Source organism: Cynocephalus volans, chromosome 2, assembly GCF_027409185.1.
Source record: "Cynocephalus volans isolate mCynVol1 chromosome 2, mCynVol1.pri, whole genome shotgun sequence".
Taxonomy (NCBI): domain Eukaryota; kingdom Metazoa; phylum Chordata; class Mammalia; order Dermoptera; family Cynocephalidae; genus Cynocephalus; species Cynocephalus volans.
Window position 1 is genome coordinate 149,238,793 of NC_084461.1, and position 15,753 is coordinate 149,254,545.

Genomic DNA, 15,753 nt, shown 5'->3' on the forward strand with positions numbered 1-15,753 from the left:
TCCCCAGAGGATATATGTAGAGTCCATGTGATCCAAAACCTAGGCTCCGAATCAAATAAGGATTTGAGGAAATGCTTTGTGTATCTATGAAACACTACACATGTATTTAATACGATTGTCAACAACTGACTTACAAATAAAGTTAAAGGCTTTCAGTCTCCAGACAGGAGAAGGGCCAAGGCATCTTTTATTTTTGAAAAGCTCTGTAGAAGATTCTGATGCACATCAAAGTTTGAGAACCACTAATGTTCATTTACTAATTCAAAAGTTTACATTGAGCACCTTTAGGTGTTAGCTCTGTATAAATTGTCTGCATCTTTGCACATTCACTAAGATATTTATGATCTAGCATTACTACATAGGCCTTGCTAGGTCATTTTGGCCACCCCCGGTACAGTCCTCCTGGCCACTGCTTGCTTCTAAATCTAAAGTGCAGACTCCTCTGTACTGGGAAAATATTGACACGAAAAGCTCTTGAAAATGCTCTTACCATGAAAGTTGATTCCAGACCCCTCAACCCAGAGGAGGATCTGTAAATAGAGGGAGAAATAAGGTCTATAAATAAAAGTGAAAATTTTATTTAGCAAATATTTGTTGAGTGTATATTATGTGCCAGGGACTGTTTGGCTAGGAAAAAAAACTGCGGGACAAGAAAAGCCCCAGTTGTTGCATTTGTGGTCTGATAGGGAACTTCAGACCAACTCCTGTAGACAAATAAAAAAATAATTTCAAGTAGCATTAAGTGCTTTAAGAAGAATTTAACAGGTAAGAAATATGGACTATGGGGCGGGGGATCAAGACATTACAGAAAATAAGGCAATCAAAGACATCTCTTATACTAGGTGGCATCTGAGCTGGGCCTTGAATGGTGAGGTCAGCCACAGGAAAAATTGGGGAAAAGCATTCCAGTCAGAAAGATGTGCAAAAGCCCTAATATCAGCCAATAACCCAGCTTATTCAAGAGGTTGATAGAAATCCAATGTGACTGGAGTTTGGAGTTCAGAGGAGGTGCTTCTGAGGAGGTCAGAGGCGTAGGAAGGTGACTGATGCTTTAGAGTCTTACTGGACCATGTAGACAGGTGTAAACTGTATTCTTATCACAATGGACAGCCATTGGAGTTTGATATAGGGAGTAGGGTGGAGTTGATATGATCGAGTCTGCATTTTTTAAAGATGACTCTGGCTATTGTGTGCAGAATAGACTGTGTAGGGGTGCAGGAATAGAAACAGGGAAACCATAAGGAGGCTGCAGCAATGTCCAGGATTTCGGTGGTGGTGATTTAGACTAGGATGGTAGCAAAAGAGATGGGGAAGTACTCCAATTGGGATTTATTTTCAAAGTAAATCTGATAAGATTTGCTGATGGTCCAAGTGTAAGGAATAAAAAAAGAGAGAGAGAAGAATTGAGAATGACACCTAGGGTTTTGGCCTGAGCATCTGACTGCATGGTGGTGCCTTCTGATGCAGCCTCGGCTACCCTGTAGAAGAAGCCGCAGGTTGCACTTGTGTGTTAATGTCTTGTGGCTGCTGCTGGGTATTCTTGGGAGCCGAGACCATGCCAGTTACTGGAAGGGGTAAAAAGAGAGGAGAAAACACCAGCTCCACCCCGAGGAGTTCTCATCTTCGGTGGTTCACTGGCATTAGTGAAGTATGGTGGTGAGCCACGCCTGTGCTGGGCTCAGGGGGACAGACAGGGATGAGCCATGGGCTCAAAGGACACCCATTCAGGGTGAGAGATGAGTACCTGGGGAAGTAAATGCTATTCAAGCTAAGCTGAAGATCCAAAGACCAACCATCATAGAAACACAGAGGTGGAGGCCGTGAGGTGGAGGAAGAGTCTGTAATAACCAAAAATGAGCAAGGAAAGCAAGGAGACACCATGCAAGACCCTCCAGCTGTCACACTGACAATCAGACAAATCACTTTTCCTAGACCCCCATGTTGGCCCCCTTCCCAAGATGTTTTTTTATTATTTTTTTTTTCTTTTAATTCTAAAAAAGCCATCCTCTTCGTAGGCATGTTGTGAGCAATGGGGAGCCACCGGAGGAGGCAGGGAAGGGGTGGAGGTAGCATTGCGCTTTTCCGTGGCCTGCAGGAGAAAGGGTCGAATTACTTAATCTGGCATTTGTAATCCTCCATGTCTGGCCCTTCCTCCTTTGACACTGAGCTTCCTGGTCAAAGCCAAAGCAGTACTTGCCTGGAACATTCCCACCTCCCAAACTGGACCCATGCTGCTTGCTCTATTTAAAATGCCTTCTCTAGCTAACCTACTTCATCATGTCCACCCAGAAGGCCAACGCTGAGGGCCCTCTCTTCCATGAAGCCCAGTCTTCTCCATGGAAATAATTCTCACCCTCCTCTGGGTTGCTTAACGCTCTGATTTTCCATTAGAGTTGTCACCACTTACTGCCTTGTGGTTCTTTTATTTCTGTGCAAGTCTTTAGGACCCAAGTGTGTGAACTTCTGTTGGGTGGACACCTTCATCATCTTGGCCCGTCAATGCCTAGAGCGTGCTGGCCCACACTCGGTGCCCAATATAGGTTGAATTAAGGGAAACTCATACCAGTCTCTTCCCTCTTGTTAGAATGGGTCCTTGATTCCATGCTGCTCACATTGTAGAGGCCACAACATGAATTGTGCAAGCAGAAGGCCCAATCAGAGCAAGCCACACCATGCCCACGTGGTGACAATAAGGACAGCCTGAGGATGTCTGACTCCCAGTTTCCCTTGGCAGCCCTGTGATTTTTTCCCCCCTTTTATAACCACCTTTAGGCTTGTTCTTGCTTCCATCACCCAGGTACCCAGAGCCGATTAGAAGTTAAGCTTTTATAAGAACACCGGTTTGATTCTTCTTTTCTTCTCACTACATACCTGAAAACAAAAGGCTGTCAATCCCCTCTCTTCAAAACAGCAACCAGCAAAGGGAGGGAGGAGCAGGGAAGAGACCTGTCTTGCTTGTCTTTTCTCCTTTGTGAGTTGGCAACTGAATGATTCCATTTCGGGAGTCGTGCCCATCCCTATCTTCCTTACCCACCCCAGAGCTCAGCCTCCAACGGGAAATTCTATTTCAATGCTCCCACAGCTCTCTCACTGTCCTCCTCCCTTCCTCCTTTCTTTGCCTGTCCAAACCATGTAGGGGCAGAGTTCTACACACGTGGATAACTTCTGATGCTGGAGAGAGCCTTCTCTTAGGTAAAATGACCATCACCTATTTGCTCTAACTCAGCCAACATTTAGGACATTTTCAACATCCACTTCCCAAAAAAGCCTGATATCCCACCTTTAGTAGCCCATTTCCCTTCTTATAATTATCAGTCTCCAAATGGTCTTTGGAAAACCTAAGCCCTCTGGAGCAGAGTAAATGTGTCAGTCACTAACATCCTAGGGTAAATTTCACTCATAGAAAAATCCCTCCTTTCTCCCCAATTGAGAACATCTTAGGAACTGAACCCCAATATAAGGCAATAAAGATAAGAAATGGGACATGTCTCTCTACCTTATCTTAACTTGGTCCCTTTTGATAAACATAAGAATCTCACACTGTCTTTAAGGTTTTATATTCTAAAAAATTTTTTTCATTTTCAAAACATAAAATTATATTGTTTCTCCATGCTGACAGTCTGACAGAACTTTTGAGGTGGGTCAAGGGTTTCATTGCCTCAGGGAAGACCTACAGGGGAGAGAATTGTCCAACCCAGATGTGTCAGTGCTGGAGGGAGTGGGTACATGGGAAAGTGGCACCCAGGAAAGAGGCAGAGGCAGCAGGAATTGGAAGTAAGCAGCACCAGACACATGTCTGCAGGAGGACAGACCCTGCTTGATGGCAAAACAGAATGTTAGGGAGGATGAAGTGGTTCCAGTTTGAGAAAGCAAATGCTTTCCATGTGTGGTCAGGCTGTGAAGATGGGGGTCAGGAAAGAAAAGACTACAAAGTGCCTGTTCTAGAATAATAATACCAACTGTGCCCCCATAAAATTTTGGATAGTGCATGGCACTCTTTTCAAAGCCCTTTTACCAAGGACAGATCCAGGTTTCATGGGGTCTGAAGCCAAGGTCATTTGGGAGACTCTCTCTAAGAAAGAAAAAAACAAAATTATAAATATGAAATGAGAAATGAAACTGGATATTACTTAGGATGAGAAAAGAAACCAAAACAAATTGCAGATTATTAAAAAGCCAGCAACTAGTGCAAACATCACAAAATCCAGACAAATAATCTAGCATTTTTTATTAATTAATTCCTATTAGATTCCATTATACTTGTTTTCCTTCACTTGTCGGCTACGTACTTTTTGATCATCTTTTAACATGGTAGTTATTTTATAATTTCATTATCTAGAGAAAGAACAGAGAGATACTCAGTCTTTCCTCCAGTATGGCTGATTAAAATTTGTTTCAGATTATTGATAAATTAGAAAAGTTTCTTTAGTGGTCACAAGTGATCATTGGGGATGTGTAAATTGTGAGGGTTATAAAATTTGGCAAACCCTTCATCAAGTGTTCTTTGTAATATTCCTGGACATTTCAACTTTCCTTGCACAGTGAATAATTTAAATTCTCTTTGAATTGACTCTCATGAGCCAGTTAGTCATTGACATCTTGTATACTGAACTATGAATTCTACACTGGACATTGCACTCCCTGCAGTGATACTAGGAGAATCAACACAGTATGACAGGAGCATTCCTGGAATTCATTCCTATACCAGAATGGCTAGCAATAATTTAACCAGATGCTGAAGAGACTACAAGCCACATAAACATATCCCTCTAGAACTAAACTAAATGTATCCCAATTCAACTTACCTTTAGTTAGAACAACAACAACAACAACAACAACAACAAAAAGTGGCCACTCCAGCTTCACCCTACACAAAGGAAAAATGTGACCAAAGGGAGTTGGAAGGGAAACAGACAATATCTCAACTGATTGTAACTTTGTAATTCTCAGCAGAACATGAGAGATTGGAGCTAGTCCAAGGCAGGTTCTGCCCAGCACTGAGGGAAGCAGTTTCAGTCCTTGCTTCTTTCACTTAAGAACCCATTTTCCCAGCCCTTACTCTCTCCTGAGCTCTCTTCTAAGTATCTGCAATACAGAGATGAGTAATTCATGTCCTATTCACAAAGAAATAAGGAAGACAAGCACACAAACATAAATCACAAGACAGCTTGATGACAGCTCTTCGAGGCAGGCTGAGAATGCTAGGAGAGACACTGGAGGCTTCACAGGGGAGTCACTGAGACCCTGCAGTGTGAAGAGCTAATGTATCTCAATTCTTAAATCTGAGACACCGCTTTTTCCTTGAAGGATACACCTAAAGGGTTCATCTTATTGAGGCCATGCACACAAAGCCTAGGCCTGTCCCTTGTATGTAGGGCAACTGTACTAATCTGCATAGACTGACTCAAAGATGCTGTTATTTTGGTGTGTTTCCTGCTAAGCACCCAACCTGCGAATGACCCTGGACTGATATAGCAGTGACCCCAGCCTTTCTCCAAAGCTCACATCCATAGGATCATTTGGTCTCTACACTCTCCAGTGATTTGATCGCTCACCCCTGCCCTTCTCCTTCCCCAAGATAGATTCTATATTAATCAACTCAAAGTAGATGATATTAGGAAAGAAGTAGGTCAGGTCTGCAGACCCAAATCCCATCCAGTCTTTTCACAAAATCTTGACTAAAAAAAAAAAAAGTGGAATTGATATTGCAATAATTAAGAGCCAAATATGACTACCACTGGTGGCAGATAACATTTCACTTTCATTAAGCAATATAAAATAGACGTGAGAATTCCCGGCTGCCGCCCTGACACACCAGGCTTTGCAGAATGAATCTTAAATTGCACTATGTCAGTCAGAGCTCAGGAGTTATCAGCATCATTTAATTAACTTTTTTTTCCCAAAAAACTAACACGTTGGAATAAAATATAAAAATGTAATCCCTGTGCAAACCCACCATTAATGATGGCCCCCGGCAGAGCCTGCTACACCTAAGCAGGAATCAGGGCATCAAACTCTCTTTGTCCCTTCCCTGCAGCCCCAACCCCCCTTGAGCTGGAAGGGAAAGAGGGATCAGGTGCAGGAGCTCCTTCCACCTTGGCCTGGAAGCCTCAAGAATGAAGAGCAATATTGAGGTGAAGCCTCAATAATAAAGAGCAGTTCTCACTTGAGGCCATAACGTCTCCTCTTCTCCCTAACGCTGTGTAACTTTCAGCCACTTTCCTGTCGAAATTGAAATGTGCTTTTTCCCTTAAAATAAAAAACAACAAAACTTTTCCTGGCTCTCCAATAAGGAATGGAGTCTTTGGCTCCAATTGTGAGAGGATGTGATTACCTATGGGTTTCATTTGTAGATGTTATCACAGTATTAGATGTTAACTGTGTCAAAAAATGAATATTTCGGGCCGAGCCCGTGGCGCACTCGGGAGACTGCGGCGCCGACGCTGCCGCCGTGGGTTCAGATCCTATGTAGGAATGACCGGTGCACTCACTGGCTGAGTGCCGGTCACGAAAAAAAAGACAAAAAAAATATATATATATTTGGGGTCCCACCCTGAGTGAGATGGGGAGAAGGAAGGTGGCGTGCAGCAGGGATAGGAGGTGGTACTGACTCTCAGGGTTCAACAGAACCTTCGCCAAACTGCAGTAGGGTGCGGGCAGGGTCTCTTTCTTGGGTGGTACTGACTCTACCTGTAATGTGCCAATGGCAAATAGGTGATACAGGTGTCACCACACTTCCTCCTACACCTAGGGCAGGCATTACCAGTGCGTCACGGTACTGTGTATAGCTGAGCTTAAATTGGGCTTCAGAATCCTACCACCACTCTCTCAGCAGCCACTACCAGTCAGTAAGTGTTGGCACTCAAGATGTAACCTAGGTGCCATCCCCTCATCAGCCAGAAGGCCTATTTCACCTGTTTCCTCCAGTGTCATGTGACAGCCACATTACTGATCAGAGAATCCAAGCACTCTCATCCAGATTTTCCAGTGTCTGGGAGGAGTCCAAAATCGGGGATGCTTCCCAAGCAATTGAGCTAGGAGCTGTCAGTTATGGGGGAAAAAAGAAAAAGACTGCCTTTTTTGGGCCCCTTTATACAAGAAACAAAAATGTTATGTTTGCTTTATCAATTCTTCAGCTAACTGTTTGTTCTTTTTTCCTTCTGTTTTCTTTCTATAAAGAAATAAAGAGTTTAAACATAGGTAAGATGAAGAACTCTTTCCCGTATAATTTCATATGGTTCGTTTGCTTTCCTTGTGTTTGCTTTTTTGTTTTGTGCTGCTTGTGTAATGTTGTATATTTTTATGAACCAAATATAGTAACTTTTCTATGTGCTAATTGTGTGTTGTGGATATGATAAGCTTTAGCAATTATGAAATGCAGTCAAAAAGCAACCAGAGAAGCTGACAGTAATTAGGATTTCCGGGAGATGCGAGCACATGGTAATGAACCCTCGGCGAACTTTTATCCCGACTGCTCAGTGTGGTCCATAATTGGGCTAAACAGTTGAGGCAAACTTCTGGCTTTTGTAAATGCTGGACTGGGTTCACAAAAGCTTTAATGAACTGGAAACGGGTCAAAAACTCATTTTCAACTCATTAATGATTTTTTCCCCCTGGATATATGGTCATTTAAAAAACAAAAGTTAATTGCCAATCTGCTGGTCACAGTGAATCCAACAGTTGATGCATTGAGAATGATCATGGAGGCAAATCACTTTTGAGGAGTATGAAAGGCATAGACCAAGAACTTTTCGTCTAAATGGGCTTTATCATTCCATTGATCCAAGGTGATCATTTAAAGACACACTGGTACAGTTCACATGTAATGGGTACGACACATATGTGTGCGTACACACACACTCTGCAATGAAATGGGTGTAGTATGAGCTTTCTTGAAGAAAAGTAGCCTTCTTTTTATTTCAAAAAAGAGAAAAAACAAAGCAATTTATACCACTACTCACAGGAATATTTCTCCTCACTCCTTGAAATGAAACATGGAAGGGGCTTGTTTATGATATTAGGTCAAAATGAGACAGAGTGGAGTCAAATTGTATGAGATCATCACAGTCAGTGGAAAGACCATACACAGAAGAAGTCCTCTGCCTTCTTTTCAGGCACCCCAAAATTAGCTTATTATATGGCACCTAATTTGAGCCAAATTTAAAGAAGCAGAAATGCCCTGAAAGAGCACCTTCTTTCAGAAAACTCACATACCCCATTGGATCTTTGCCACTGTCCATCTGACCTGAACTCCTCTGCAAGAATCTTGGTTGAAATGGGTATGAGGCCAAGGGGAAGAATGGTCCCCCAAGCAAGAACTGACCCCACAACCTCAACTGCCTGGTCTTCTGCCAGACCTTCTGAAAAGCCTCCTCGAATCAAGCTCCCTAGAAAGTCCAGAATTAATTATCTTGCTCATAGATAGGCACAGATGTGCAATGCCTTGATCCTTCCGTTGATCATGCCAGCTACTGTTCGTTCAGCAACAGAGTGCCGCATCTAATTAAGAAATGGCATGAATTTTTCCCTTTCTGTCCTAATTTGTTTTGCTTATATAGATATTCTCTAATGACTTAGCCAAAAAAAGAAGAAAGGATGAGGGAAGGAAAGAAAAAGAAAGGAAAGGAAAGGAACCCAGGTAGCCTACTCTTTCAAATTAGTTATCTAGGCTGGAATTTTAGAAAGACCTTGACTTCTAGTTCATTTATACATCTTAATAGCAACCTGAGGAGAAGCTGGAATTAAAGATGGTCTCGACTCACGAATTGTTCCTAAAAATAGCTTCCTAGTTCTTTTTTACCTTAAATTGGGAAGAACCCAAATGGTGGTGTTTTAGTAATTACCAGCTAATATCTACAAATGCACCCAACACTAGCGTCCCCCTCACCTTCCCTTCACCTCGCCAGCCCCAATCCTCCCATTGTACCAAAGTACAATTGAAAAACAACAGGCATGCAGCACCGAAACCTAGTCTTCCACCCCAGGGCAGAGAGGCAATCATTGCTGGCATCCTAGAGGCGGTGATTTTAATAACCAGTATAGGACTAGTATGAGCACCCATTCTGGTCCTAACCTCCAATGACAGACACTGCACAAAGAAGAACCGTAAGGTTTTGAGCCAAAAGGAACATTAGCAATGATCCAATTTGATATCTTCATTTCCCAAACAAGAAAGCTAAGACTTGATACTGCCAAAAGACTGATTTAAGGTCACCAGCTAGGTCAGAGTTGAGTTTCCTGTGCCTTTGTCCTGAGCCAGTTCTACAAGTCTTACTCTGTCCTAGTTAGCCTCACAAAGGACAGAAGTACAGCAGAGGAAGTGGTTCAGGTCTCTGAGGCTTCCGCCTTCCTAAGGCACTTCACAGACACAAAGGTGTTCATCCCCTGGTGTGGCTTAGGGCCCTGGCAGATTCATACCTTGTGACCTCACTCTTACCCAGGATTTGAAAACTGCATCTCTACTCTCAGTGATTCAGATTCTGGATATGATATCAGCAAGATGTCCACATTTCTTCACACTGAATGCCAACTTTGTTAAAAAGAGAACATTGTCCCATGGAAGTATTCCTCAATCCCTCTGAAAATACACTAAATGCATGGTGGTAATAAAGAAGGCTGACTCACGAGGCAGTTGGTCCTGCTCACAAAAACAGGACCAGAGTGGGGTTTTTCGTACCAGCTCAGTGATGCAGTGGTCTTTTAGCATGGTGGGAAACAGTGAATTCCGTGACAGGAGGAGGAGCTTACATTCAATCAGACTTAAGAGCCATGAGGGCCGACCCTGTGGCGCACTCGGGAGAGTGCGGCGCTGGGAGCGCAGCGACGCTCCCGCCGCGGGTTCGGATCCTATATAGGAATGAGCGGTGCACTCACTGGCTGAGTGCCGGTCACGAAAAAGATGAAAAAAAAAAGATTTAAGAGCCATGATAGGTTAGAACACTAAGTCATGATGGTAGGTTCTTTCCAGTTCACTAAAGTGGAATGGCACCAGCAAGGTAAAAGTCTTGGTAGGATTGCTGTCATCTCTGGTCCAGGAGGCCAGCTGCACAGCCCCCTCCTCATTTCTCTTTGTGCTTTTTCTACTAAAGCAACAACCCAGCACACAAGTACTACCTGGCAGTGGACCCCGTGTCCGGCTCACTCTACGTGTCTGACACCAACAGTCGGCGAATCTACCGTGTCAAGTCTCTGAGTGGAGCCAAAGACCTGGCTGGGAATTCAGAAGTCGTGGCAGGGACTGGAGAGCAATGTTTGCCCTTTGATGAAGCCCGCTGTGGGGATGGGGGGAAGGCTGTGGATGCCACCCTCATGAGCCCACGAGGTAAAGGCCGCACAGGAAGAAACCCCTGTCCCAGATGGAGCTTGCCTTGGGCCTGGCTTTCTTTTCTTAAACTCAGCTAAACCCAGCAGTCCAAAGCACAGCTTTCCCTACAGCAATTTAACTTGATTGCTTTGGTGTGTGGGTGGGTGTTTTAAAAAAAGTATTTATTTATTTGAAGTAAACTCTGTCACCCACATATGCTACAAATGGAAAGTGGAGTGGATTGCACCTGGAGATTTCTGACTGCTGCCAGTCACGGAGTCAGAAGGAAATGCTAGCTGCATGGGCCAGAGTGCAGGCTGTGTGGGCAGGAGACAGAACGAGGCCCAGCAGGGGCCTCTGACCATTCCACACTTTCATGTTAGACAATAATGTATATGAAGTCTGAAACACAGTGCCTGACATATTACAAGTGCCCAGTAAATGGTAGCAATTAAGAATGGGTATAATTTCCAGGGGTCGGGGATCAACAGGGAAGTTCTCAAAACCAATGGGTCTCTATTTGAAAAGGACTAAATATACTAAAGGTTAAGGACAACCCCATTTGAGGGTCCAATTCCTGCTAGCATTTTTAGCTGCTGTAAAAGCAGCCGGCAGCATGGATTAAGGACATGAAGCCTTGCGCTTGAGCACTGGGATGAAGACGCAAATAGAAAGCTTTGTCCGTGTCTTACCCGTCCTGCTGCTAAGACAGACAGGGGAATGCTAGAGCCCCGTGTCCCCCCAGAGCACTGAAGTGCTGATTCATGTCAAGGCTTAATTGGGAACGCTTTCTGGAGGATACTTTGAATTGGGAGTTTGTGGCTACAAGAATCATTGTTTCTCAGCTTCATCGTTGTAATCAGTTGTGAAGGGTATTCAGGTAATTTACTACTGGTAATTTTTGAAGCAGTGAACTTTGGAAATAACTTCTTTTCTAAAGAGAGCAGATGCAAGGTTATTTCCCCATTCATTCATTTGTGGCTGTGGCTCATTTGCAACCCAACTTGTTTTCTTCTGTTGAAGGGAAGTGGTTGGTGATACAGCCGGCATCCCAGGAATTATGCAAATCTCAGCACAGTGCCCTCAAGAAAGTCCTGCCTTAAAAGGCTGAGAACCACTACTCAGAGTGTGCTAATCCATCCCACGAAGGGCCCTGGTCCGAACAAAGAGTGCCCAGTAAGGCAGCCCCCACCTCCACCCCACCAACCCTACTCTTTCTAAAAGATATATGCCCACTACTTGTCTTGCTCAGGTATTGCGGTAGACAAGAACGGGCTCATGTACTTCGTTGATGCCACCATGATCCGGAAGGTCGACCAGAATGGAATCATCTCCACCCTGCTGGGCTCCAACGACCTCACTGCCGTCCGGCCTCTGAGCTGTGACTCCAGCATGGATGTAGCCCAGGTGGGCTTTTCTCTTATTTCTCATCATGCAGCAACACCTGTTCTGGGCCTGAAGTTCTCACCTGCTTCCTGTTGGGGTTGGAAGTGGAATGGGAGTGGGAGATCTAGATACTGATCACAGGTTTGTTTGGAGAAGGCCTGAGATAGAAATGGAAATTACCAGATAGGAATGAGAGAGAGAGAGAGAGAGAGGGAAATTCTGCTCAGCAAAGTGGAGCTGGTGACACACTCCAGCCGTGGCAGATTGCAGGGTAGGAGTTGCTGTGTAATTACCTCTCTTCTCCATCATTACTGCAGTGTTTTCTGTCAATCAGAACTTCCCTGTTAATCTGAAATGATTGTATCCTCACTATATAAACCTTTACTTTGTGCAGTAGTAACTAGACCAGAGCCCTCTGCAGTACTCCCCAAAGTGCCTGTTTAGTCAGGGCTCTTACGGTGGCAGAGAACAGAGGCTCACTCCAACGTACGGCATTTGTTCTCAAACAACCTGGGATATATGTTCACCCTTCCTATAAGGACCTTTTCAACCCCTCAGTCAACCTCATAAATTTCAGCTCAAATTCCACAACAAACTGAAAACTTGCTAGTGAGACTTTTATTTCAAATTCCATAGAGGAAGAATGTGTTTGGTTCAGTTCATTTCTTCAAGCAAACACCCAAGTTGTAGTTTGCTGGGCAGCTTCTGCTTTGGCTGCCCTTGGGTCAGGGCCACCTTCTAAGCCACATGGTTCCTTTTTGTGAATTAACTAAAGGTGCCTCCTCTGTATGAGCATAGTCTCCTCAGTCCCATGGCCTTGTAAACAGAGTATCGGCTGGATTGCATGCTCTTTGTGCAGTGAAGTAACTGTACAGACATATATGACATCTCTGACCCTGGTCCTCTCACCTGCAGCTGAGAGGCAGTGTCATGGGTGGAGCTGGTGGCCTACTCTAGTCACAGTGAGATAGAGGGAGATGTTTGTAGCATAGTCTCTCTTCTCCATCACACACACTCAGCATGGGCAATGGGCAACTGGTTCAACAACGAGCATTTCTAATACAGTGTTCAGTAAAAAGCTAAGTCTTTTTTCCTAGATGCATAAAATCAATATAAGTGCCCTAGAGTTAAACATTGGACGTATTAGAGGCTGCTCTTTCATCTGATACCATGTCATCTACAGGTTCGCCTGGAGTGGCCAACAGACCTTGCTGTCAACCCCATGGATAACTCCCTGTATGTCCTAGAGAACAACGTCATCCTTCGAATCACTGAGAACCACCAAGTCAGCATCATTGCGGGACGCCCCATGCACTGCCAGGTTCCTGGTATCGACTACTCACTCAGCAAACTAGCCATTCACTCCGCTCTGGAGTCAGCCAGTGCCATTGCCATTTCTCACACTGGGATCCTCTATATCACTGAGACGGATGAGAAGAAGATTAACCGTCTACGCCAGGTGACAACAAATGGGGAGATCTGCCTTTTGGCCGGGGCAGCCTCAGACTGTGACTGCAAAAATGACGTCAATTGCAACTGCTACTCAGGAGATGATGCCTACGCCACTGACGCCATCTTGAATTCCCCATCATCCTTAGCTGTAGCTCCAGATGGCACCATCTACATTGCAGACCTTGGAAATATTCGGATCAGGGCAGTCAGCAAGAACAAGCCCGTTCTTAATGCCTTCAACCAGTATGAAGCTGCATCTCCCGGAGAGCAGGAGTTGTATGTCTTCAACGCTGATGGCATCCACCAGTACACGGTGAGCCTGGTGACAGGGGAGTACTTGTATAATTTCACATATAGTGTGGACAATGATGTCACTGAATTGACTGACAATAGTGGAAATTCCCTGAAGATCCGTAGGGACAGTAGTGGCATGCCTCGCCACCTGCTCATGCCAGACAATCAGATCATTACCTTCACGGTGGGCACCAACGGAGGCCTCAAAGTCGTGTCCACACAGAACCTGGAGCTTGGCCTCATGACCTACGATGGGAACACTGGGCTCCTGGCCACCAAGAGTGATGAAACAGGATGGACAACTTTCTATGAGTAAGTGGGTTTGTAAACTATCTCTAAAGAGCACTTACCCTGCCCTTGCTGGCATCAGGGTTGGCCATTCATGTAGCTTTTTAAATTGCTTAGTCACGTTATCTTCCTAACTTTAATGACTTCTTATGGCCTCCAGTTATTCATGTCCCTTCTCCCTAACTTTTAAATGATTTGCTCTGTTGGGTCTCTGAAATTGAACATCCTCCCTACTAGAGTTGGGAATCCTGTTGCCTGCTTGCCATTCAAATTTCAGGATATTGGACACACACAGAACCTGGGAGATAAAGTGTTGATTAACTTTGCTGATTATTCATGTTTGCCATGGGTGCGGAAATTAGAACCTAAAAGGCAAGATCCCAGTGGGGCTCCTGTAATTTGCCAATAGGTCCAGCAACACACTTGATTGCACAGACAGGTAGATAAACTCTGAATTTCCTCTTTAGCAGAAGCAGATCAATACAGATAAAGTGCTAGGTATATTAAAAGATGCTAGAGCTAGTCATATTTCCCCTAACAATTATTTTATACTTAATAGTCCTGCTGTTTGTTTTGCCAAAAAGCTAAACAGCACGCAGCTCTTGGTCAAACTGCCTGCTGCTGCAAGTATTGTCCAGTGGGATGTGGGTTGAAGGAAGTTGCTAATGCATGATTTCCCTAATCGCTGGCTGAGACTGGAATGGAATTTACAAGTGTCTGGCTCTCCGTGGTGGTGGAGGAGCATGTTAACTCCTATGTCCTTGTTTGCTTTCTGTCTAGATGTTGCTACTAGCTGAGAATTTAGTAAATTAGAGAGGGGTTGGCAGAGAAAAAGAGGAACAAGGGAGAGAACAGAAGACTTCATTGTTGATCACTCCTAAATTCAGGAATGTTCGCTTTCTGTTTTTATTCCAATGGGCTTGGAGAATGTAGAAGGAAGCTGTTGCCACCTGCTGGAGATTTACTGCATTGCAGAATTGCTTTCCCTGGTTCTGGCTTCCTTCTATGGGCAAAGCTGTCTTTCCCAGACTTCTGAAGCATCCTGACATCTTTCAGAGCACTAGGACTTGATCAAACTTCACCAGCCAGTGATTTTTCCCTTGAGGGTACCATTTGAGTGCCATCTTTAGCTCTCCTACCAAGTCAGGGCAAAGCTATACTCTAACCCAAAACCTCCTAGATTTTCATCTTCCCTTCTGGCAGTTTCAACCCAAGATCCAATGCATTTCAGAAATAATTTGTTGGCTCTCCTGAGAGAGGGGTGAAAATGTCACTTTCAGGGAGGCCAGCATGAATGAGGCCTGACTTAGAGACTAGTAAAGAAGCTCAGGTTTAAGAGCCTCCACAGGAGGGGGTCCCTGTTTTAACGGAAACATGGCATGTTTTATAATTTTTTTTTAATATTTGCTCAGAGGTTACATTGAAACTGAATAACTTTTTCTTTCTCTTTATTCGGTGAGCTGCTTTTTTTCATAATATGGGTAAATCCAATGATCACAAATTCGCCATTGTGAGGGTTGAAATGTACAAGGTTTTCTTTCTCCTTTCAAAAAGATGGTGAGTTCTTTTTGTTTTGTGGCACTTTTGATACATGGTCAGAAAATTGGCAGTTTAAAACTCAGACACAAACTTCACTTCCTGTCAGGGCTGTAAAGCCAAGATCAACAATGCATAGCCGTAGCCAAAACTTTAGAGAAAAGAGTTAACAGAGCAATGAAGAAAACCACACAGAGGCCATGAGGTTACTTCTCTCTTCCCACCCTGTTGCATGAGGTAGGGTACAAATCCTCCTGTAAGTGAGGAGAGTAGCAATACATTCTCCCTGCATAGAACTTTACAGGTACAGGAGTCATTTATCTGCTCACCTGTCACAATGACCCTCTAAATATAGATTTGATTGCCCCCATTTTATGACAAAGAAACTGAGACTCAGAGAAGTGAAGTGACTCCCCCAAGGCACGCAGGGAGTCAGCAGTGAAGCAGGACTGGAATCCCAGTCTCCAAGTCTAGTGTTCTTTGCCCTATACACC

At 44.2% G+C, this 15,753-nt stretch overlaps 1 protein-coding gene across 3 annotated transcripts in view; it reads left to right on the forward strand.

Annotated features, from left to right (window-relative positions):
• TENM2 (teneurin transmembrane protein 2) overlaps positions 1 to 15,753 on the forward strand; it is an 890,342-nt gene that overhangs the window by 840,538 nt on the left and 34,051 nt on the right. For 2 of the 3 annotated variants that reach the window (XM_063084119.1, XM_063084126.1), the window contains exons 20-23: positions 7,180 to 7,200; positions 10,089 to 10,321; positions 11,556 to 11,710; positions 12,873 to 13,747. In XM_063084119.1, the coding sequence (XP_062940189.1) occupies positions 7,180 to 7,200; positions 10,089 to 10,321; positions 11,556 to 11,710; positions 12,873 to 13,747 (1,284 nt within the window). The remainder of the gene's footprint in view (positions 1 to 7,179; positions 7,201 to 10,088; positions 10,322 to 11,555; positions 11,711 to 12,872; positions 13,748 to 15,753) is intronic. The other variant, XM_063084134.1, reaches the window with a different exon arrangement.